The 24,947-nt window shown below is 47.4% G+C and overlaps 1 protein-coding gene across 1 annotated transcript in view; it reads left to right on the top strand.

Annotated features, from left to right (window-relative positions):
• The first annotated feature begins 2,597 nt into the window (after positions 1-2,597).
• JPH3 (junctophilin 3) overlaps positions 2,598-24,947 on the top strand; it is a 193,238-nt gene continuing 170,888 nt past the window's right edge. The window contains exon 1 of the mRNA XM_082270411.1: positions 2,598-3,145. Within this exon, the coding sequence (XP_082126537.1) occupies positions 2,764-3,145 (382 nt within the window). The 5' untranslated portion in view covers positions 2,598-2,763. The remainder of the gene's footprint in view (positions 3,146-24,947) is intronic.

The raw sequence follows: 24,947 nt of genomic DNA, 5'->3' as shown, positions 1-24,947 counted from the left end.
ACTTGAGGGGTATCATCTATAGTAAAAAGGTACCTTACATAGCAGAGGGCATCTTCCATACTGAAGGGGTATCATCTATAGTAGAGGGCTATCTTCCATAGGAGAGGGGTATCCCTCATTATTGAGGGCTATTTTCTGTAGGAGAGGGGTTTCATCCATAGGACAAATGTATCATCTATAGTAGAGAGGTACCTTCCATAGTAAAGGGCATCTTCCAGAGGAAAGGGACATCTTCCATACTGTAGGGGTATCATCTACAGTAAAAAGGTACCTTCCATAGCAGCGGGCATCTTCCATAGGAAAGGGGCATCTTCCATAGTAAAGGGGTATCATCTAAAGTTGAGGACTATCTTCCATAGGAGAGGGGTATCTCCCATTATTGAGGGCTATTTTCCATAGGAGAGGGGTTTCATCCATAGGACAAATGTATCATCTATAGTAGAGAGGTACCTTCCATAGCAAAGGGCATCTTCTATAGGAAAGGGGCACCTTCCATACTTGAGGGATATCATCTATAGTAGAGAGGCTCCTTCCATAGCAGAAGACATCCTCCATAGGAAAGGGGCATCTGATCTTCCATAGAGAAGGAGTATTATCTATAATAGAGGGCTATCTTCCATAGGAGAGGGGTATCTCCCATTACTGAGGGTTATTTTCCGTAGGAGAGGGGTTTAATCAATACTACAAATGTATCATCTATAGTAGAGAGGTACCTTCCATAGGAAAGGGCATCTTCTATAGGAAAGGGGCATCTTTCATACTTGGGCGGTATCATCTATAGTAGAGATGTACCTTCCATAGCAGAGGGCATCATCTATAGGAAAGGGGCATCTTCCATATTTGAGGGGTATCATCTAGAGTAGAGGGGTACCTTCCATTGCAGAGGGCATCTTCCACAGTAAAGGGGCATCTTCCATACTGGGGGGGGGGGGGTGTATCTTCTATAGTAGAGGGCTATCTTCTTAAATAGGAGAGGGGTATCTCCCATTACTGAGGGCTATTTTTCGTAGGAGAGGGGTTTCATTCATAGGACAAATGTATCATCTATAGTAGAGAGGTACCTTCCAAAGCAAAGGACATCTACTATAGGAAACGGGCATCTTCCATACTTGAGGGTTATCATCTATAGTAGAGAGGTACCTTCTGTAGCAGAGGGCATCTTCCATAGGAAAGGGGCATATACCATAATTGAGAGGTAGCATCTATAGTAGAGAGGTACCTTCCATAGCAAAGGGCATCTTCCATAGGAAAGGGGCATGTACCATAATTGAGAGGTATCATCTATAGTAGAGACTGGTACCTTCCATAGCAAAGGGCATCTTCCATAGGAAAGGGGCATCTTCCATACTGGAGGGGTATCATCTGTAGTAGAGAGGTGCCTTCCATAGCAGAGGGCATCTTCCATAGTAAAGGGGCATCTTCCATCCTGGAGGGGTATCATCTATAGTAGAGGACTATCTTCCACAGGAGAGGGGTACCATCTATAGTAAAGGGGTGCCTTCCATCCTGGAGGGGTATCATCTATAGTAGATGGCTATCTTCCACAGGAGAGGGGTACCATCTATAGTAGAGAGGTACCTTCCATAGCAAAGGGCATCTTCCATAGTAAAGGGGCATCTTCCATACTGGAGGGGTATCATCTATAGTACAGGGCTATCTTCCACAGGAGAGGGGTACCATCTATAGTAAAGGGGTGCCTTCCATCCTGGAGGGGTATCATCTATAGTAGATGGCTATCTTCCACAGGAGAGGGGTACCATCTATAGTAGAGAGGTACCGTGCATAGCAAAGGGCAACTTCCATAGGGAAGGGGCATCTTCCATACTGGAGGGGTATTATCTATAGTAGAGAGGTACCTTTCATAGCAGAGGGCATCTTCCATAGTAAAGGGGCATCTTCCATACTGGAGGGGTATCATCTATAGTAAAGGGGTGCCTTCCATCCTGGAGTGGTATCATCTATAGTAGAGGGCTATCTTCCACAAGAGAGGGGTACCATCTATAGTAAAGGGGTGCCTTCCATAGTAGAGGGCATCTTCCATAATAGAGGGGCATCATCCATACCGGTGGGGTATCCTCTATACCGGAGGGGTATTATCCATAGGATATAAGTACCATCTATAGTAGAGGGTACCTTCCATATCAGATGGCATCTTCCATACTGGAGGGGTATTATCTATAGTAGAGAGGTACCTTCCATAGCAGAGGGCATCTTCCATAGTAAAGGGGCATCTTCCATCCTGGAGGGGTATCATCTATAGTAGAGGGCTATCTTCCACAAGAGAGGGGTACCATCTATAGTAAAGGGGTGCCTTCCATAGTAGAGGGCATCTTCCATATCAGATGGCATCTTCCATACCGGAGGGGTATCCTCTATACCGGAGGGGTATTATCCATAGGATATAAGTACCATCTATAGTAGAGGGTACCTTCCATATCAGAGGGCATCATCCATACCGGAGGGGTATCCTCTATACCGGAGGGGCATCATCCATACCGGAGGGGTATCCTCTATACCAGGGGGTATCATCTATAGGATTGGGGCATCTCAGGTCCGGTGTGTCCCTCGACTCTCCCATTGGCTGTGACGGTGGGGGCGGTTTCTCCCGGACGGGTAGCTGCATTGCTCCTCCCGCTCCTCCTCCGCTCTTCTCCCCCCCTCCTCCCCCCCTCCCCGGTCTGCTGGGGCGCCCGCCGGGGATCTGAGCATGCAGCATCGGAGGGGCCCCTGATCTCGGTGCAGTGGCCCCGGCCAGTTACATGCATGTCCAGTGGGGGCAGATTTAATTTCGATGACGGGGGGTCGTACTGCGGAGGCTGGCAGGATGGCAAGGCTCACGGGCACGGCATCTGTACGGGTCCCAAGGGGCAGGGCGAGTACAGCGGCTCCTGGTCACACGGCTTCGAGGTGCTCGGGGTCTACACCTGGCCCAGCGGGAACACCTACCGGGGCACCTGGGCGCAGGGCAAGCGGCACGGCATCGGCTTGGAGAGCAAGGGCAAGTGGCTGTACCGGGGAGAGTGGACCAACGGCTTCAAGGGGCGCTACGGGGTACGGGAGTGTACCGGCACCGGGGCCAAGTACGAGGGCACCTGGACCAACGGGCTGCAGGATGGATACGGCACCGAGACCTACTCCGATGGAGGTGAGAGGGGTCCCTACTGACTGCGGGGATCGGGGGTACAGGGGGCAGAGAGGGGTCCCCCGACCCACACCCTACTGACTGCAGGGATGGGGTGTGTGTGGGAGACACAGTATAAAGGGGTGTCAAAGGGCTATGGGAGGGGGGTCACCAAAATATAGGGGATCACGGGAGGATGAGGGGCACAGGGGTATGGCGGATTATATGGGATAGCAGAGCTATGGGGGGCACAGGTGGATGGGTGGGTGCAGGGGTATAAGGAAAGGGCCCAGGGGTATGAGGGAATCACAGGAATATGGGGGGGGGGGGGTCACAGGAATATAGGGAGTAACAGGTATGGGGGTTTACTTAGGGGTATGGGGTAATCATAGGGATAGCATTGAAGATAGCAGGGGTATTGGGGATCACAGGAGTAGGGGGTCACAGGAATATATGGGATAACAGGTATGGGGGTGTACTTAGGGGTATGGGGTAACCATAGGACTATAGGGATAGCATTGAAGATAGCAGGGGTATTGGGGATCACAGGAGTAGGGGGGGGGGCACAGGAATATAGGGATAACAGGTATGGGGTGTACTTAGGGCTATGGGGGTATCATTGAAGATAGCAGGGGTATTGGGGATCACAGGAGTAGGGGGTCACAGGAATATACAGGATAACAGGTATGGGGGTGTACTTAGGGGTATGGGGTAACCATAGGACTATAGGGATAGCATTGAAGATAGCAGGGGTATTGGGGATCACAGGAGTAGGGGGGGGGCACAGGAATATAGGGATAACAGGTATGGGGTGTACTTAGGGCTATGGTGGTATCATTGAAGATAGCAGGGGTATGGGGGAATTACAGGAGTATGGGAGTCACAGGAATATGGGGGTAACAGGTATGGGGGTGTACTTAGGGCTATGGAGGGATCATAGGACTATGGGGTATCATTGAGTTTAGTAGTGGTATGTGGGATCACAGGAGTATGGGGGTCACAGGAATATAGGGGATAACAGGTATGGGGGCGTACCTAGGGGTATGGGGTAATCATAGGACAATGGGGGTATCATTGAGGATAACAGGGGTATAGAGGTATCACAGAGATGGGGGGGGGGGTGGCAGGAGTAGGAGGGTCACAACTGTATTGGGAATGACTAGGGTATGGAATGGGGGATTACAGAAGTATAGGGGGTGGAAGAAGTATGGGGGGGGGGGGTGGCTAGGGAATGAGGGAATCACAGGAGTACAGGGGGTGGCAGAAGTGTGTGTAATCACAGGAATATGGGGGATGGCATAGGCTGTGGAGGATCACAAGTTGTGGGGGGTGACGGGGTATGGGGGATCACAGGGTCAGGTGGTGGAGGGGATATGAGGGATTGCAGGGCATGACAGGAATATAGGGTAAATTATAGGAAGGGGTATGGGGTAATTTGATAGGGGTATGGAGAATATTAGGGGTATAGATGTGATGGTAGGGGTATGGGGAAGGTGGCATGTGCATGGGTAAGATGGTATGGGGGAGGGTAGCAAGCTGGTATGGAGGAGGGTGGTAGAGTGTTGTGACATTGGGCAAGATTTGAGAGAGGAGGATTTCAGGGTGTTGGGGGCATGGGGAGGTTGGCAGGACCCTGGGGCTTGAGATAAGTGGCAAGGTGCTTGGGGAGGATACCCTGGGACATGGGGGAAGACAGCAGTGACAGGGCATGGTGGAGGATGGTAGAATGAAGGGACATGGGGCAGGATTGCAGGATATGCTGGGCCCATGGGTGGATTGCAATGTGTTGGGGCATGTAAGAGTACAGCAGGGTGATGTGCAACAGAGAAGGGTGGAATGGTGACCAGATATGAGCTGAATTTTAAGAAATCTTAGGATTTTGGGTGAGCTATTTGGGGTGGCAGTAATACTAGCCCTGCATGGCAGGGAACAGATGGAGGTTTGCTGGTTGGGCCTATGTTTGTACAAGGACTCCTGATTCTATATAATCCAAAGGCTGGCACATGGGGCAGGGAGCATCTCTTTAAAGCCGTCACTACAAATTCTGCCATCAAATACATTTTCTTTCCTATTGTTGGCAAAAAATTGATGGGCACCTGTGCTGGTTCTTGTCTGAGAAGTTGCTGTTCTTGCTGCCATCTGTGGTGTAAATGGCAAAGCTGTGGTTGCAGTGACTGGCACAGTTTAAACTGCCTGGCATAAGGGATGCTTATTCTCCAAATGTTGCTGATGTTGAATATTGTAAGAGAGATGCAGATATTATATTGCAATGGTAGCAGATATTACATTGGATTTGTATAAAAGTATATTGTAAACTTGATGTGTGCATGGGTATTTGGGCACTCTGCGGGGTCAATTGATGAGGGTAGACCTGGTACAATAGAAAAAAAACCTTAAAATAAAACTTAGTCCCCTTTTCATGTAGTCCCTATGAGCACATTGCACTAACCATTGCAGCCAATAGGATTTCTTCCTTTTTCCCATTTGACTGCAGTAAATGGAAATGGGATTGGTTGCTTGATTACTGCACTTTGAACCCAATCACTGCACTTTGCCCTTTTTTTTTATGAATACGTTTGATTGCTTTAAATGGCTCTTTAAACATAGATTTAAAGAACTGTAGCAAAATGTAACAAATCACCTCCAGTTTTTATAACTGCAACTCTAATAAAGCAGGTGGCTGCAATGATGTATCTCTTAAAGTGAACAGTTCAGTAATCTGAGACTTTGTGAAAGGCTTTGCAGAGATTTTTCAACGAAAGTGTGATGATCAGGTTATGTAGGGATCAAAGCTACTGACCTGGGTGTTGTAATCTGGTAGCAGCATGAATTGGATGTTTCTTTACATTGTAGCATTGTGTTAATCCATAGTAGAGGTAAGTAACTGGTCAATCCCTAGCTGCTCTGGAAGTCCCTGCAGTGAAGGATATGCTGGCATTTGTAGTCTTCTAGCAGCCAGTGACCTACAGGTACCAGCGGCCTAATGCAAGAGTTAATCTGGGCCTTGCATGTGAGGCTGCAATAAGCGATTTCCTCCGGAGACTTCAATTGTGACAGAGCAGCCTCCATCCTTGCTTCCTCTTCCAGATTAACAACCTCCCTAATGCTCCTGTTTTATACCTTCAGCCCTTCTAATGCTCTTGTTTTACACCTCCAGCCCCTTTTATCACCCCTTTTTTATACCTCCAGCATCTTTTATCACTCCTATTTTATACCTCCAGCCTCTCTAATGCACTCATTTTTTTACCTGCAGCATCTTTAATGCTCCTATTTTATACCTCCAGCCCCTGTAATGTTCTTATTTATACCTCCAGCCCCTCTAATGCTCCTATTTTATACCTCCAGCCCCTGTAATGTTCTTATTTATACCTCCAGCCCCTCTAATGCTCCTATTTTATACATGCAGCCTTTCTAATGTGCCTATTTTTTTAACCTCTATCCTCTCTAATGCTGCTATGTTATATTTCCATCCCCCCTAATGCTCCTATTTTATACCTGCAGCTCCTGTAATGCTCCTATTTTATACCTCCAGCCTATATAATGTTCCTATTTTTTTACCTCCAGCCTCTCTAATGCTGCTATTTTGTACCTCCAGCCCCTGTAATGCTCTTATTTATACCTCTAGCCCCTGTATTGCTCATATTTGTTACCTCCATCTGCTCTAATACCCCTACTTTATACATGCAGCCTCCATAATGCGCCTATTTTACACCTCCAGCTTCGCTTTTGCTATTTTATACCTAAAGACCCTCTAATGCTCTTATTTTATACCTCCAGTCCCTCTAATGCTCTAACTTTATACTCAAGACCCTCTAATGCTCTTTTTTTTTTATACCTCCAGCCTCTAATGCTCTTATTTTATACCTCCAGCCCCTTTAGTGTCCTGTTTTATACCACCAGCCCCTCTAATTCTCCTGTTTTATACCTCCAGCCCCTTTAGTGTCCTGTTTTATACCTCCAGCCCCTCTAATGCTCCTATTTTATACCTGCAGCCTCCCTAATGCACCCATTTTACACCTCAAGCTTCTCTATTGCTATTTTATATCTCCAGCCTCTCTAATGCTCTTATTTTATACCTCCAGCCCCTCTAGTGCTCCTATTTTATACTTCCAGCCCCTCTAGTGCTCCTATTTTATACCTCCAGCCCCTCTAATGCTCTTATTGTATACCTCCAGACCCTCTAATGCTCTAACTTTTTACCTCCAGACCCTCTAATGCTCTTTTTTTATACCTCCAGCCTCTCTAATGCTCTTATTTTATACCACCAGCCCCTCTAATGCTCTTATTTATACCTCCAGCCCCTTTAGTGCTCCTGTTTTATACCACCAGCCCCTCTAATTCTCCTGTTTTATACCTCCAGCCCCTCTAATGCTCCTATTTTATACCTGCAGCCTCCCTAATGTGCCTATTTTACACCTCCAGCTTCTCTATTGCTATTTTATATCTCCAGCCTCTCTAATGCTCTTATTTTGTACCTCCAGCCCCTCTAGTGGTCCTATTTTATACCACCAGCCCCTCTAATTCTCCTGTTTTATACCTCCAGCCCCTCTAGTGCTCTTATTTTATACCTCCAGCCCCTCTAATGCTCCTATTTTATACCTGCAGCTTCCCTAATGCGCCCATTTTACACCTCCAGCTTCTCTATTGCTATTTTATATCTCCAGCCTCTCTAATGCTCTTATTTTATACCTCCAGCCCCTCTAGTGCTCATATTTGATACTTCCAGTCCTTCTAATGCTCCTATTTTATACCTCCAGCCCCTCTAATGCTCTAACTTTATACCTCCAGTCCCTCTAATGCTCTAACTTTTTACCTCCAGACCCTCTAATGCTCTTTTTTTCATACCTCCAGCCTCTCTAATGCTCTTATTTTATACCTCCAGCCCCTTTAGTGCTCCTGTTTTATACCACCAGCCCCTCTAATTCTCCTGTTTTATACCTCCAGCCCCTCTAATGCTCCTATTTTATACCTGCAGCCTCCCTAATGCGCCTATTTTACACCTCCAGCTTCTCTATTGCTATTTTATATCTCCAGCCTCTCTAATGCTCTTATTTTATACCTCCAGCCCCTCTAGTGCTCCTATTTTATACTTCCAGCCCCTCTAGTGGTCCTATTTTATACCACCAGCCCCTCTAATTCTCCTGTTTTATACCTCCAGCCCCTCTAGTGCTCCTATTTTATACCTCCAGCCCCTCTAGTGCTCCTATTTTATACCCGCAGCCTCCCTAATGGGCCTATTTTACACCTCCAGCTTCTCTATTGCTATTTTTTATCTCTAGCCTCTCTTATGCTCTTATTTTATACCTCCAGCCCCTCTAGTGCTCCTATTTTATACCTCCAGCCCCTCTAATTCTCCTGTTTTATACTTCCAGCCCCTCTAATGCTCCTATTTTATACCTCCAGGCTCAGGCATCTTTCTGCAGATGGTGGTGATTTAGCGTTCCATTGTTTTCGCGCTCCACCCACCATTGATATATTTTAGTGGATCTCCTCCTTATATTTTTTATGGACCCCAGATATGAGATATCTGCATTGAGGTTCCCAGCTCCGCCTACTTATCCCCTTCTTTTTTTGTCTTAGTCTGTTTTAGAGTAGCTATAACTCCAAACACTACCCTGATCAGGATAATCGAATTTCGGACGTTTTCAATTGTTTAAAATGAGCAGCTTTAAAGCAGTTGTAAAGGTTATTATTTGTCTTTTTTTTTTTGTATTAAAATAAAAAAAAAAATGTTATACTTACCTGCTCTGTGCAATAATATGGCAGAGAGCGCCGCAAACCTCCTTTTCTTGGGTCCCCTGCTGGCACTGTTTGCTCCTTCTGTTCTGTGTTTTCCTTCCCAGCAAGCCGCTTACTAGGAGGGCAGGCGTGCATGCTGACTCCTGAGCCGCTTTATGCAGGGCCATCTTACGGAATGGGCATGCTGGGCAGTTGCCCGGGGGCCCCCACCTGCCCAGGGACCCAGTCCCAGCCAAGCATTAGTCCTGATTCCCGTGTGCATCCTGCTGCCGAACTTAGCAGGTGGTAAGCGCCTGTCGGCCCTGAGCTGCTGTCAGGCCACTTGGGCCATGGAGGGGAAGCCCACAACTGCAGGAATGCCTGTCTGCCTCCACGGTAACAGGTACACACAGTCCGTGTGTGTGTTCCCTGGACCCAACCACCAAACTTGGAAGCTGTCATGCGCCTGGCACTGCTGTATCAATAAATATCGCTTTATCGATAATTTGCATTTTTATTCTCATGAGTGATTGTGTAGGCGGGGCCCCAGTGCACTGCATTACCCGGGGCCCTTTAATGCTCTTAAGATGGCACTGGCACTATGTGCATCTGTAGTAACACACAGCTTTAATTAAAGGTCTTTGGACACTTCCTGTTAAAGGGTGACAACACTCTGTCCTGGTCCCCCAAATGTGCTCCTGTGGGTCGTCACCCAGAAGCACTCCCTGTTGGCTGTGCAGACACACATTGCACAGGCATGGTTCGCGATTATCATCATCAATAAGCAGGTCCAGGGCTGTAATGTGTAGCGATGCTGGAGTGCATATAGGCAGGAAGTGATGGAAAGAGGCTGCTGGAGATCAGCAATATTAGGATTGGGAAAATGGTGTAAATGGTATTTAAAAAGAAATAAAATAAAAAGATAAATGGCCATGGTTTATGTAATGCAGTGAACAGAGTAAACTAATATTTAATATGTAATACCTGGGAGATCTTCCAAATAAGGTCCCACAAGAGATGGTTCAGTCCTAGGACACCTTATGCAATGTCCTATTACCATTCATTAGGAGAGAGAACAAGCTGATCCTGGTGCACAAGAACTGTAAGATCCAAATTCTGATGACTTATTTTATAATTGCTACATCATTTAAATATATGTTCTGCTACAATTTCCCGACATCAATTTATCACTGGTCAGAAGCCAATTACAGTACATCTAAAGTTAAACTTTTTTTTTTTGTGTGGGGGGGGGGGGGGGGGATAGAGTAGAAAATAGTTAGCAGTACTGGGATGCACCGTCTGCGTCCAGGTCTGACCACTCGCAGGTAATCATCGCAAAGCGATTACCTGTGAACAGCTTCAATTAGTTGTGTGTGCCGGCAGCCTCCCATTGCTTTTAATGAAGCTTCCTCCCGCGGCTAATCGCCAGGACCCCCTGCTGATTTTCTGCTCGCTGTGGGCCAGAAACGCAGGCTGTACCCTTAAAGCAGTACTCTTCAGTCCTGCACAGTTGTACAGACTCCTCTCCTGTACTGAATGGCTTACTCCGATTTCACTGCACACTGTGAGCTTCTTACTTAAAATTTGCAGTGGAAGCTGCGGCAAGTCAGATAGAGCCCCCCTCATTTCTTGGCTGGAGGACGTCCAGCATCTATCATCTAGGCCATGGGTGATTGCGGTGTCTGTGCCCTCTGGGAGTGGTCGCCCCAGAGGTGCTCTTAGTAACACTTGGGTGTGGGACCCCAATGTGTGAACCAGCACATGGTCACAGCTCCAAAAACTTTTTCGGCACTGCGCCTTTTAGGGCCTGGCCTTTTGGCTTAATCCGGGGGCAATTTTTGTCTAGCAGGCCTCAGGGCCTAGTCCAATGCACATTCGGCACGGAAACTTTTCTATTTTCTATTTATTTTCTCCCATGTTTGTCACTCTCACTTTTGTGTGTGTTTTTCTCACCGATGAAGGGTGCGAGTCCTCAGGCTTACCCTGACGTCTAGGGGGAGGATGCGTGGCCATCAGGTTCCTTCCTCCCCTGCCTCTGGGGGGTCTCTCTTTGGGAGAGCCCCTCGTCCAAGTATTTTGGGGTCCGGGGTTCGGCTACTATAAGAATGGGGTCTGCCAGGCCTTCTGGCTAGGCGGACCATGTAAACCCTTTGTCCCTGTCAGGAGCGTTGGGCCCCAGGGAATCAGGGTGGAGGTCCTACCCCTTCGGGGGTGGACTAAAAGCACACCCTTAAGCCTCGTACACACGCAACGATCGTTGGCCGTGAATTTTCGGCCAACGTCCGATCGGCCGATTGTCGGCTTGTTAGTATGATGCTTCCGACAACCGACTGTGACTTTTCGGCCGAACAAAATCTGGTGTGCATGGTATAAAATTTGTACCGTCACCAGAACGGCCGATTGTTCCTCAGTCAGTACAGATTTCGGCAGACAAAAATGTGATGAGCAAGACTGGGCATGCTCAGAGAAGAAAAAACACACGGAAAGTAAACCAGAACATGACATCACTTCTGAAGTTGGTTGTTGTTGGCCGACAAAATTAGTGTGCAGTCTAGAGCACATTTCAACCAACACAACAACACTGGACAAAAGACGGCCGATTGGTCGGCCAACAATCGGTGCGTGTGTACGAGGCTTTAGATGCACTTTTTAGTGTGTGTTCACATGCGCAGTTTTTCTTCACTTACGGGTTTTTTCATTGTAGGTTTTTGCACCACCGCGGACTTAAAAAAATAAAAATAAATGGGTGATCGCTTTTAGGCCTTTTGGAAGGATTTGCACCCTAAATGACCAGACCATTTTTTGCGATTTGGCACTGAGTTATTTTAAAGGACAATTGCGCGGTCGTGCAATGCTGTATCTAAAAAAAATAGCTTCTTCTGTTGCTATTCTGGTGACAACAGAAATGTTTAAAAAATGTTCATCATGCTCAGTCCTGGGGATGCAGCGATAAAACCCTGCCAGGGGACTGTGGTCTCAGGCTGCCATGAACTCAATATGTATATTATATAAAGAGAACCAATACAATATACTTATTTATTGATTCTACACTCCATACAGGTTACATGCTCTAGTCTATACCCTTCAGTAGGGATGGGCCAAACACCCCCCTGTTCGGTTTGCACCAGAAAATCTCGAACAGGGAAAAAGCGAACATGTAAACTCTATTAAAGTCTATGGGACACGAACAAGAAAAATCAAACATCCTCATTTTAAAGGCTTATATGCAAACTATTGCCATAAAAAATGTACAGGGACCCGGATACTGCACTGGGGGACATGTATCAATGCAAATTTATCGTTTTTAAAGGAGCAGGGATTTTAATGATACTTAACGTGAAACAATAAAAATGAAAAACTTCTTTAAATAGCGTGCCTGGGGGGTCCCCTTAATGTGCCTGTAAAGTAGCACATCTGTATGATGTATGGAGCCTGCTGCAGCAATACTGAAAATTCTCAAGGATAAAAATGTAATTTAAACTTGCTCACGGCTGTAATGTATTGCCGGCTCCCAGCAATACAGATAAAAAATGAAAAAAAAAAATGGCGTAGGGTCCCCCCCCCAAAAAAAAATCTATACCAGACCCTTATCCGAGCATGCAGACTGGCAGGTCAGGAAAGGGGAGGGACGAGCAAGTGCCCCCCCCTCCTGAACCATACCAGGCCACATGCCCTCAGCATGGAGGGGTGGATGCTTTGGGGCAGGGGGGGCTCTGCCTCCCCACCCCAAAGCACCTCGTCCCCATGTTGATGGGGACAAGGGCCTCTTCCCGACATACCTAGGCTATGGTTTTCGGGGGCCTGCGGATGGGGGCCTTATCGGAATTTTCAAACCCCCTTTAACAAGGGGCCCCCAGATCCCAGCCCGTACCCATTCACCAAAAACGTAAATGTAAATCCATCGTCATTCACGATGCCCGTCGACCCGAAAAATAGGAAAAAATTAAAAAACGCTTTGCCTCTTAAGAGGCTACCCTTTGTATGCCCAATCTTCAGCTTTGACAGTTCTTTTATAGGCAAGGGGCAAGGCCACCCGGGGGCACCCCCCCCCCTTCTGACGTCACGTGAAGTCATGAGACGTCAGAAGGGGCGGTGCCACCGGGTGACGTAGCTGGGTGGCCCCGCCCTTTGCCTATGAAAGAACCGTCAAAGCCGAGGATCGGGCATATGGCAGGTAGCCTCTTAAGAGGCAAAGCTTTTTTTTATTTTTTTGGGTCCAGCGGGCGTCGTGTTTGACGATGGATTTACATCGAGGGACACTATTTTTTTTCTTTTTAATAAAGGACTTGTCAAAAACTCTTTCCTGTGGTTTTTACTTTTTTACACTTTTTTAGTGAATGAGTAGGGGTATGATGTACCCAATACACATTCACATGGGGGGGAGCGGGATCTGGGAGCCCCCTTATTAGAGGGGGCTTCCAGATTCCGATAAGGCCCCCCACCCGCAGACCCCAACAGCCACAGCCCAGGGTTAATGGAAAGAGGCCCTTGTCCCCATCAACATGGTGACAAGGTGGTTTGGGGGGCACCCCAAAGCACCCTCCCCATGTTGAGGGCAAGTGGCTGGAGTTCCCCTTAAAATCTATACCAAACCCAAAGGGCCTGGTATGGATTTGGGGGGGGGGGGAGCCCACATAGTTTTTTTTTTTTTAATTTTGGCGTGGAGTTTAACTTAAAATCTATACCAGACCCAAAGGTCCTGGTTTGAATGTTTGGGGGGAGCCCACGCCGTTTTGTTTTTAACTTCTGTAATAGGGTTTCCCTTAACCACTTACTGTAAATACAGGTAACTTTCACCCCCTTCCTGTCTAGACCAATTTTTGGCTTTCAGTGCTCACTAGCGTCTATGGAAAATCTCAGTCAGCTTGACATGGCACTGCTCCTTGTCATCTATGGGAAATCTTGGTCAGCTTGACATGAAACTGCTCACGAACCATAAGTGACAGGGACACCAAACTTGGGGAGCACAGAGAGGGGACCCAGAACTACAACATCTGCAGATCAGATGATGTCAAAAGGATGTTATAACCACAGTGCATCCGGAAATTATTCACAGCGCTTCACTTTTTCCACATTTTGTTATGTTACAGCCTTATTCTAAAATTGATTAAATTCATTATTTTCCTCAAATTTCTACAAACAATACCCCATGTGGCAATGTGAAAACATTTTGTTTGAAATTTTTGTAAATTTATAAAAAATAAATAAAAAATCCCATGTACATAAGTATTCACAGCCTTTGCCATGGCATTCAAAATTTAGCTTAGGTGCATCCTGTTCAAATAATCATCCTTGAGATGTTTCTACAACTTGATTGGAGTCCACCTGTGGTAAATTCAGTTAATTGGACATGATTTGGAAAGGCACACACCTGTCTATATAGGGTCCCACACAGTTAACAGTGCATGTCAGAGCACAAACCAAGCCATGAAGTCCAAGGAATTGCCTGTAGACCTCTGAGACAGGATTGTATTGAGGCACAGATCTGGGGAAGGGTACAGAAAAATTTCTGTAGCATTAAAAGTCCCAATGAGCACAGTGGCCTTCATCATCGGTAAATGGAAGAAGTTCGGAACCAACAGAACTCTTCCTAGAGCGGCCCGCCAGAGCTCAGACTTGAACCCGATTGAACATCTCTAAAAATACCTGAAAATGGCTGTGCATCGACGCTCCCCATCCAACCATTTTGGAATAAGGCTGTAACATAACAAAATGTAAAAAAAGTGAAGCGCTGTGAAAACTTTCCGGATGCACTTTATATTAACAACTGTTGATCAATACAAGGGGGTTTGGAAAACATGGTATAGTTTGGAAAACTCTTCCTGATCTTCTTCAGTGCTCTGTTGTCTAGACCAGGGGTGTCCAACCTGCGGTCACAGGGCTATAAGGCCAGGCGGCTATGAATGCTGCCCAACAGAAAATCGAAAAACTTACTTAAAAATGTTGATTTTGGAATTTTTTGTAAAAATGCATTTACAGTTAGCGAAAACATGCGGCTAAAGAAAAAATTGACAGTATCTCTTTACTAAACTTTTATAGGTTCTAGCTTCCCGTAAAAAAATCTCCAACTATTCATAGTCACATCTTATTCATGTCATCAATTTTTGGCAGCGCCTATATTTGGGAGCAGCTATTTCCAAGGATGAAGCACACAAAGGGCAAAATTAGAAACAAAATATCTGAGGAGCACCTTCAGAATCTATTGAGAATTGCTACTCCATCCATCCAATCAGATGTCAATGTGTTCGTTTATCAAAGACAGTGTCAAATATCGCACTAGTTTTATGTTACCCTCTTTCACTTTTATATTAAGGAAAAAAATTAAGTTTTATTACTCAGATAGGCATTATCTATATCAGTGATCGTTACATTGTGATCTGCCTGACTTTTTCTGCTCATCAGACATCCTTATTGTTAGTTTATTTTATGGGCGGCCCAAGAAAATCCCTCTTCTTCCAATGTTGCCCAGGAAGGTAAAAAGATTGGAAAGCCCTGGTCTAGACTTATATTCACCTTGGATTTTGGCCAGGTGGGGTTTGGGCTTCGGATACCGAGGACACTGATCCATTCTGTCCCCGTTTCTCTCTCCTATCTCTCTATCTCCCTCTACAGCAGGGGTATTGAATTAAAATTTACAAAGACCTGATCAGTAAAATGTTCTTCCAGCAGAGGTCAAAACCATATTTTTGTTCAATGAGTCTGATCCTTCACATTACAGCCTTCTCCCCATATCACAATCCCATTCTTACATCAACGTCCACATTCCTCCGCACATTGCAGTCACCCAATTCACTTCACAGTTTCCCCTTCATAGTAGAGATCTCAGGCCCCTTTCACATCACTCCCCACCCCCTTCACATTGATGTTCTGAACCCCCTTCCCCTCACACTCCCCCTTTATTCACAGCAGTGTTTTCAAATCATCATCTCCCCCCACCGACCCACCACAGTAATGTCCTCTGCCGTCTGCTTCCACTGCCCCCACTTCACTTCCTCCATAGCACTGCCCCTCTTTACATCAACAACCCCCCCCCCCAGCACTACCCCCATTTCACATCTCCATCTTTCCCATTAACAATAGTGTGCTCTACCCCTCCCCCCTCCTCCTTCACACACACAGCACTACCCCTCCTTCACTACTCCCTCCCCACAGCACTGCCCCCCTTTACTTCAATCCCCCCCCAGCACTACCCCCATTTCACATCTCCACCTTTCCCATTAACAATAGTGTGCTCTACCCCTCCCCCCTCCTGCACACACATAGCACTAACCCCCCTTCACTTCCCCCCTCCCCACAGCACTGCCCCCCTTTACATCCACCCCCCCCCCAGCACTACCCCCATTTAACATCCCCACCTTTCCCATTAACAATAGTGTGCTCTACCCCCCCCCCCCTTACACACACACAACACTACCCCTCCTTCACTACTCCCCCCTCCCCACAGCACTGCCCCCCTTTACATCCACCCCCCCAGCACTACCACCATTTAACATCCCCACCTTTCCCATTAATAATAGTGTGCTCTACCCCCCCCCCTTACACACACACAACACTACCCCTCCTTCACTACTCCCCCCTCCCCCCTCCCCACAGCACTGCCCCCCTTTACATCCACCCCCCCCCAGCACTGCCCCCATTTAACATCCCCACCTTTCCCATTAACAATAGTGTGCTCTACCCCCCCCCCCCTTCACACACACAACACTACCCCTCCTTCACTAAAACAGCGCTGCCCCCCTTTACATCCAACCCCCCCCCCCCCCCCAGCACTACCCCCATTTCACATCTCCACCTTTCCCATTAACAATAGTGTGCTCTACCCCCCCCCCCCCTTCACACACACAACACTACCCCTCCCTCACTAAAACAGCACTGCCCCCCTTTACATCCACCCCCCCCCCTCCAGCACTACCCCCATTTCACATCTCCACCTTTCCCATTAACAATAGTGTGCTCTACCCCTCCCCCTCCTTCACACACACAACACTACCCCTCCTTCACTACCCCCCTCCCCCCTCCCCACAGCACTGCCCCCCTTTACATCCACCCCCCCCAGTACTACCCCCATTTCACATCTCCACCTTTCCCATTATCAATAGTGTGCTCTACCCCTCCCCCCCTCCTTCACACACACACAACACTACCCCTCCTTCACTACCCCCCCCCCACAGCACTGCCCCCCTTTACATCCAACCCCCCCCCCCCCCACAGCACTACCCCCATTTAACATCCCCACCTTTCCCATTAACAATAGTGTGCTCTACCCCTTCCCCCCCTTCACACACCCAACACTACCCCTCCTTCACTACTCCCCCCTCCCCACAGCACTGCCCCTCTTTACGTCAAACCAACCCCACAAAGCAGTGTCAAAAGCAGGAGCTGTCAGGTTGAAGCAGTAGTAAACTTTCCCTATGAAAAAAAAAAATGCACGTTTGGGAGATATTCCTTGTACCTACAGGTAAGGTTTATTATAAGCTTACCTGTAGGTAAAACTAGCACAAAAGAGGTAACTATCACTATAACTTTTCATATTAACAACCTAGTATTGGTTACTAGGACAGCCCTGCATCCTAGCAACCAATCACCTGATGGTTAATTTGAAACGTTAACTCCCGCTTCCACCCTCCGTCCAGTGCTGCTCTGCCTCCCGCTCTCTGCTCTGCTGTAATAATGACAGCAGTGGAGGCTGGGGGAAAGAAGCAGCTCCTAAATAGCTTGACTATGGCAGTCAGGATGGGACAGTGGCTCAGTTCAGATCCAAACCTTGGTCTGCCATTTAGTGAGGCCTGCTCTACAGTATATATACAGTATGTCCCTGCTTCTCCTAATCATGGGAACCACATGATTAAGCTTTCGGGGTGGAGTGAAACATGTTGGGGGCGTGGCCTGGCTGAGCCACGAGCTGAAGCTGTTACACTTTCTTACCTTGGGTTTGCAGAGATGTGTGGCTCATATGGACATTTTCTTCCCTGTACATAACCGCTTCCTGTACCACAATGGCACTAAATGACTGAGTTGCTCAGTTCACATGCCTATTCTCAGGTCTGACTCTGTACATTAACAAACCTGACTCATTACTTCTCTCCTTGACCTCTCAATCAACAGTGCCCATTGCACATGGTTTTGCAGCCTTTGACATTTGCATATCCTGTAAAACCTCTACTGCTTAAATTTCCGCCACCTTGTCTAACCCAGCCATCCCAACCAATTTCATGGAACCTAAGGGTTTCTCCAGAGGTTGCAAGGGGTTCCTTGGATTGAAGCTGATTGACCTACCATCTGATGGTACCTACATAGTTCCTGGGTCAATGTAACTTGGCAAAGCCAACTGCATGAACCCATTGATTTGTGGTATGAGGCCAATTGTACTAACAGGGATGATTGGGGGTATTTTTACTAGGAGGGGAAATTTGGTGGGGGGGGGGGTGGGGTTAGGGTTTGTGTTAGGATGGGGTATAATTTTCACTGGAAGGGGGATTTGCACTAGGAGGGGGGGGGGGGAATTTGTGCTGGAGACATATAGGGAATGAGAGGATTTGAGCAGGGGTTGTTGGGACGGGGGGGGGGGGTTGGGGGGGCCCTCCCACTCCTTGTAATGACAGCCAAGCGGCTTCCCAGCCGCATCAGTTGTCATTACAAGACAGCTGACCGTCAGCTATGGACGCCGGTACCGGGTTGATGCCTCTAGCTGCAGGGATCACTCCGGTACAAGCACTTTCCGAAATATCAGCAATATTGACCACCTTGGTGGCCGACTCCAATATATCGGGGAAAGGGCACATCAGCCCTCGATATATCGGCTTTGCCGATAATCGGTCGATCCCTACTCAAAACGCAATAAAATCGGGCCAAAGTAGACTTCAAGTGGCACAGATATGAAGGGTACTCATTGGGAATAATGGAGAATGACTTGTTATGCGATTTGCAGTCCCAAATCGCAGGAAAAGTCGCACAAGTGCGAAAGGGGCCTTAAATGGTACCTAATGGGGAACTGCCCCAAGAAATAGGCAGACTGCTGGTAATTGAGCCCAGCACCCCAGTGCTTGTTGCAAGCCCACACTGCTAACCATTGAGCCACTGGGCTGCCTCTTGTTTGCTTCAGAATGTCCCGAGATAAAGCCGCTACGCCTTTGGGACCATCCAGCATGTAGCGCGTATGCGCGGAGCATCAAACGTGCCTTGTCTCAGTTGGCTGATCTAATCTGTGGGTCAGCATGGGGAACAATGTGCACTCGAGAGGTTATACAATATAAATCATTCCTGCTTGGCTGTAATAAAAGGCTATCAAAGTACTATACAACGTCCGCGTATAAATCTCATTTAACGTATGTGACCTAAAGGGGGCTCCTAGCCTCGGCCCTAATAGAACCATATACCCAACAAGATGAACAGAAATAAAGGAAGCAAGGAACTGGGACTTTTTCAGGTGCTGATCATCAGATAAAAATAAATATTGAAGACACAAAACAGCACAAAACAACAATAAATATAATATAAATATATAATATATAATAACTATTTAGGTATAATAACTTTATCTTTAACAAATACTTACTTTACCCAAAGGGGCCAATTTACTAGAGAGCTCAATTATTAAAGGCAAGTACATTAAAGTGGAACTTTAGGCCACAATTAAAAATGGGCGAACGGGCAGGATATTTAATGCAGAAAAAACATGCTTTGTCTTCTGCATTAAAGTGGTTCTAAAGCAAGTGATTGTTAACGATCGCCTTGTAAAACAACCCAATCAGTTTAACCACTTTACCACCGGAGGATTTTGCTGTCTTACGTCCAGGCCACTTTTTGCGATTCGGCACTGTGCGACTTTAACTGACAATTGTGCGATCGTGCGAGGCTGTACCCAAATGAAATTGACGTCCTTTTTTCCCCACAAACAGAGCTTTCTTTTGGTGGTATTTGCTCACCTGTGCGATTTTTACTTTTCGCGCTATAAACAAAAAAAACAGCATAAATTTTGAAAAAATAACAATATTTTTCACATTTTTTTATATGAAATTCCCCCAGAAAAAAAATGTAAAAATCAAAATTTTTTTAAATTTTTGGCCAATTTGTTTTCTGCTACTTATGTTTGGTAAAAAAAATCACAATAAGCGTATTTTGATTGGTTTGCGCAAAAGTTATTGCGTTTACTAACTAAGGGAAAGATTTCTGTCATGTTTGGTGTTTTTTTTTTTTTTTAACGAGTAATGGCGGCGATCTGCGTTTTTTTTGCGGGACTGCGACATTGCGGCGGACAGATCGGACCCTTGACTGACATTTTTGACACTTTTGGGGGTACCAGTGACATTACTGCAGTAATCAGTGCTATAAATATGCACTGTTACTGTAAAAATGACACTGGCAGGGAAGGGGTTAATTTTATTGGAGAGGGAGGGGTTAATGTATGCCTGGTGCTTACTGACGTGTGTGGGGGGAGGGGACTGAGTGACACAGGGACAGATCACATGTTCAGTCTGTCTGTCACTTAGGAGATCCGCCCGCTTTGTTTACACAAGCGGACAGATCTCCAAACTCGATTCCCCGACGATCGGGGAAGAGCGGCGGTGATCACCGCTGCTCCTCCCCTGGCCCGACTCCCGCTGTGACTGAATACAGCGGGAGCGAGCCTCCGGCGGCCCACAAGGGGAGGAGTCCAGTGACGTAGGTCTACGTCGCTGGACGGGAACTAACCACTTTGCCGCAGTAGAGCTTGAGTGAGCGGTCGGCAAGTGGTTAAAATGTATTTTATATAAAATATAATTATATAATTAAAAAAAATATTTGTTTAGATATAAAAAAAAACATTATAAATACCTTTTTCCCATTGTTATAAGTGATCACATCACCTCTTTTCCATCTGTTCTTGGCTGCATAAGAGCTGGGGAGGAGAAGCAGCAGCACACTGAACTTTACAGTGAATGGCTGTGCAGGGGGTGTGTGTCAGGACAAAGTCTGATCATTGGAGGAGAGCAGGCTGAGTTCCCAGAACTGACCACGCTGTGGGCTCCTGCTTACTGTGGTCAGTTTTTAATGGGAAAGCAGAGAGACTGACAGAAACACTAGGAATTTCACATGAAGGAAGCAATACAAAGAGGAGAGGATACTTTCTCATACAAGTACATGGTACATCCAGGACCACTAATGGGGGGGGGGGGGACCACCTGTCCTCCTGTAGGGGCCCCGACAGTGCATGGAATCGGTGCGGACGGATGGAGGGGCAATTACAGAAGGAATCCCTGTGCGGCTCTCTGCAGCAGCTGAAAGCCAGTTTCTTTCCCTCCTGCCAGCTTTCAGCTGCTGCGGGGAGAGACACAGACACAGGGCATTGTTCCTGTATTTGCTTCTCCGACACCGATCCCCCCTCCCTGTTCCCAATTTTTTTTTGGGGGGGGGGGGGTCCCTGCCAGGTAGGCTGTACGGGGCCCCGTGATTTCAAACAGCAACCCTGGGTACATCAGACACAGTTCAGGAAAATGAAATGCTCGGGTAACAAACACTACAATTTTCTTACCCTAATGCATACAGTAGAATGCGTTGCTTGCTTAATGCAAGTGCTGCAGTATACCCCCATCCTCCGCCCCCCTTTTTCTTACCTGGCCCCGATCTGATCCAGTGATGTGCACAAGAGCAGCGGCTCTCCCCGCTGTCCCCCTCCTCATTGGGCAATGCTGTGAAGTGAGAGCGCAGGGTTGGGGCCAAGCTGTCAATAGACGCAGACAGGGCGGCTCCAAAGTGAGCATGCACAGGTGCCCCCATGGAAAGCGGGTTTCCGTGGGGGCACTCGCCGAAGAGGAGGGGCTTGGAGCGGCGACAGGGGACCCCAGAAGAGGATTGGGGCTGCTCTGCAAAAGCATTGCATAGAGCAGGTAAGAATGACGTTTGTTATTTTAATACCAGCTCACAGTACAATCTGACTTAACTCCCACGCATGTGCTGGAGTAACGTCACCCAACCAATCTCCCCAACCAATGAAAGTGACCAATGGTCGGGACCTGGAAGCCGGCTGCCCAAAGATGTCAGCAGCCAGGGAGTTGAGGTGAGAATTGTTTCGCTTTAAAATTCACCCTAAATAACTTACCACTTGCTGACCACCGTATGTGTATTAAATGGCCTATCAGCAAGTGGTTATTACAAGATCATGGCAGCAGCTGCAGCCAAGATCTTAGTACCATTTCTGCTGCACAATCACTTTAAGGTATTGAGTTTTACTGCCCCCCCCCCCCCAGTGCACATATGAACAAAGCCTTAGTCTGGTGCTGAGGTGGATCAACCATCATTCAGCAAAAGGCCATTACATGGCTCTCTCCCCTCTTGGTGCAATACAGTGAATAGTAATACTCAGAAGGCGAAACGCGCCGAGCGCTTTTTTTGCCTCTACCCCAGATATAAACATTGTATCACTGGATATTGCACAATCTTGTACTTATGTTAAAGTGATATTAAAGTCTTGTTTTTTTTTTTTTTTTTCTTTTAAAATACCAAACCTGTTAGACTTACCTGCTCTGTGCAATGGTTTTGCACAGAGCAGTCCAGATCCTCCCCTTTCAGGGTCCCCTGACAGCGCCCCTGGCTCCTCCTTCATGCCAGGTGCCCCCACAGCAAGCAGCTTGCTCTGGGGTGACCCAAGCAGGGGTGTTCCCGACCTTCCTGTGATCCTGTGTCCATTCACACATGGAGCCACGACTCAGCCCCCCCTCTGTCTCCTGATTGGCTCACCAGCTGGGATTGACAGCAACAGGAGCCTATGGCTCCCACTGCTGCCAAAAGCCAATCAGGAGTGCGAGTCCCTAGAGAGACAAGGCTCTCAAGGACATCGCTGGATCGAGAGGGGGCTCAGGTAAGTATTGGGCGGGGGCGGGGGCTTCTGCACACAGAAAGTTTTTCATCTTCATGCATAAAATGCCTTTACAACCACTTTAAACCTATATGTTATTCTTGAGTGGGGTGGCCGTGGCGTCCTTTGTCTGTGGACGCACACAACCTAACTTGGTAGCGCATGCGCACAGGTGCCTCCTTAGCACCTGGCTTGCTAAGAAGGCACCCGAAGGAAGGAGAAGGTGACAGCACTGGGGGGTTAAGGGGACTGCCAGATGAGGAGGTGAGGGACCTCTCTTTGCAATGTTGTTGCATAGAGCAACCAAAGAAAAATAAAGAAGCCTTTAGTATCACTTTAATAATGAACTTCTGTTGAGCTCTCTAGCAACTATATACTTGTCTCCTTTGGGCAAAATAAATATTTGTTAAAGATAAAGTTTATCTATTGTTGTTAGCTTCCTAAATAATTATTTTTATCTGATGATTAGCATCTAGAAAGTCCCAGCTCCTTGTTTTTTTTCCTTTTGCTAATTTTTAATATTAAGGAATATTAGGGAAAGGGGGGGGGGGGGGCATCTACGTCAGAAAAGTGATTCCTTATGTCATTATTTCTCTGATCTGTATTGGCAACAATTTTCAAAAACAGAAAACATTTTTCGAAGAGTCGACCTAAGAGCCCATTCACATTAGCGCGACTTGTCAGGCGACTTGTCAGCCTGACAATTCGCGCTCGGTCGCGGTCCATTGATTAGCACAGGACCCGTTCTAATAGGAGCGACACAAGTCGCTCCGACTTAGAAAAAGGGTCCTGTACTACTTTGGGGCGACCTCGGAGCGACTTGCATAGACTTCCATTATGTGAAGTCTCTCCAAGTCGCCCCGAAGTCGCTGTGCACATCGGTGCACGTGACTTCACAGGTCGCCCCCCAAAAGTCGTGTCGCGCTAGCCTGGATGGGCTCAGAGTCCACAAAATGTTATATCTGATCGACCTTAAAGTGGACCTGTCCACAACCTTCAGATATAAATTCCTGACATGTCACAGACCAGTAAACAGCAACAAAATCATTTCTTAGAAAAGCTCCTTATTTTATCATTAGAGAGGCAACTGTGACTTTGCCTAGGCTGAGGTGATGTCATCAGCCTGCTGCAGACAGAATGTAACATTTTCTTAGTCTCCTCTTCCCCATTGATCAGGCTGGGACAAGGGGTGGGCAGTAGAGTCGGCTGCCCTGGGCACTGTGGTATCATGTGAGGGGGCACAAGGGGATTGGATGAAGATTTGTGTTGGGAAGGGGAATTTGGAGGGAGGCAGAGGGTAAGAATGGTCGCAGATTTTTGGGGTTTGTGCTAGAAGTCCTGATATGGAGGAGGGGGAAGGGAATTTATGCTAGGAGGGGATTTTGTTTTCTGGGGGGGGGGGGGGGTTTAGCAGGGGGGCAAATTTGTACTGAGAGGAGGGGGAATTTTAGGGGGTAAGCATGTAGATTAGTGCTTTTTTGGGGGGGCGGGGGGATTTTTGCTGACACATAATGCTCATACACAGTGCTAGAACCAAGTCATCCAGCAGCCAGGGCATGGATGCCAAACTGCGCCTCCCCCCCTTCCCTTATAGTTAGGGTCAGGGCACCCTCCCCCCATCCTTGCAATAAATCATTGCACCCAGGGCAACCATCCCTCCTGCCCACCCCTTGTCCCAGCCCTGCTCATACATCTTGGGGTTCGCTGGGGCTGTAGATGGCTGTAGCCACAAGGGGATTGGGGTAGGAGATTTGTGTTGGAAAGGGGAATTTGGAGGGCGGCAGAGGTTAAGAATCATTGCAGATTTTTGGGGTTCGTGCTAGAGGCCTGATATGATAGAGGAGGAAGGGAATTTATGCTAGCGGGGGGGGGGGGGGATTTCATTAGGGGGCAGATTTTCATTAGGGGGCAGATTAGGGAGTAAGAATGTAGATTCGTGGTTTTTTTTTGCGGGGGGGGGGGGGGTAAATATTTGCTGTCACATAATGCTCATACACAGTGCCGGGACCAGGTCATCCAGCGCCCAGGGTAGGGATGCCAAACTGTGCCCCCCCTTCTCTTATGGTTAGGGTCAGGTCACCCCCCATCCATCCCTGCAATAAACCATTGCACCCAGGGCAACTTCCCCTCCTGCCCACCCCGTGTCACGGCCCTGCTCATACATTTTGGGGTTGACTTGGGCTGTACATGGCTGTAGATGACCTTGTCCCGGCACTGACTACAACATTGTAACTTTGTAGCAAGTCACAAGGTGAGGGGCTGTTCTGTGTCAGA

This window comes from Pelophylax lessonae, assembly GCF_965119305.1.
Source record: "Pelophylax lessonae genome assembly, chromosome: 10".
NCBI classification, from domain to species: Eukaryota; Metazoa; Chordata; class Amphibia; order Anura; family Ranidae; genus Pelophylax; species Pelophylax lessonae.
The sequence above is the reverse complement of the archived record's forward strand: the minus strand, read 5'-3'. Positions and strand labels throughout refer to the sequence as shown.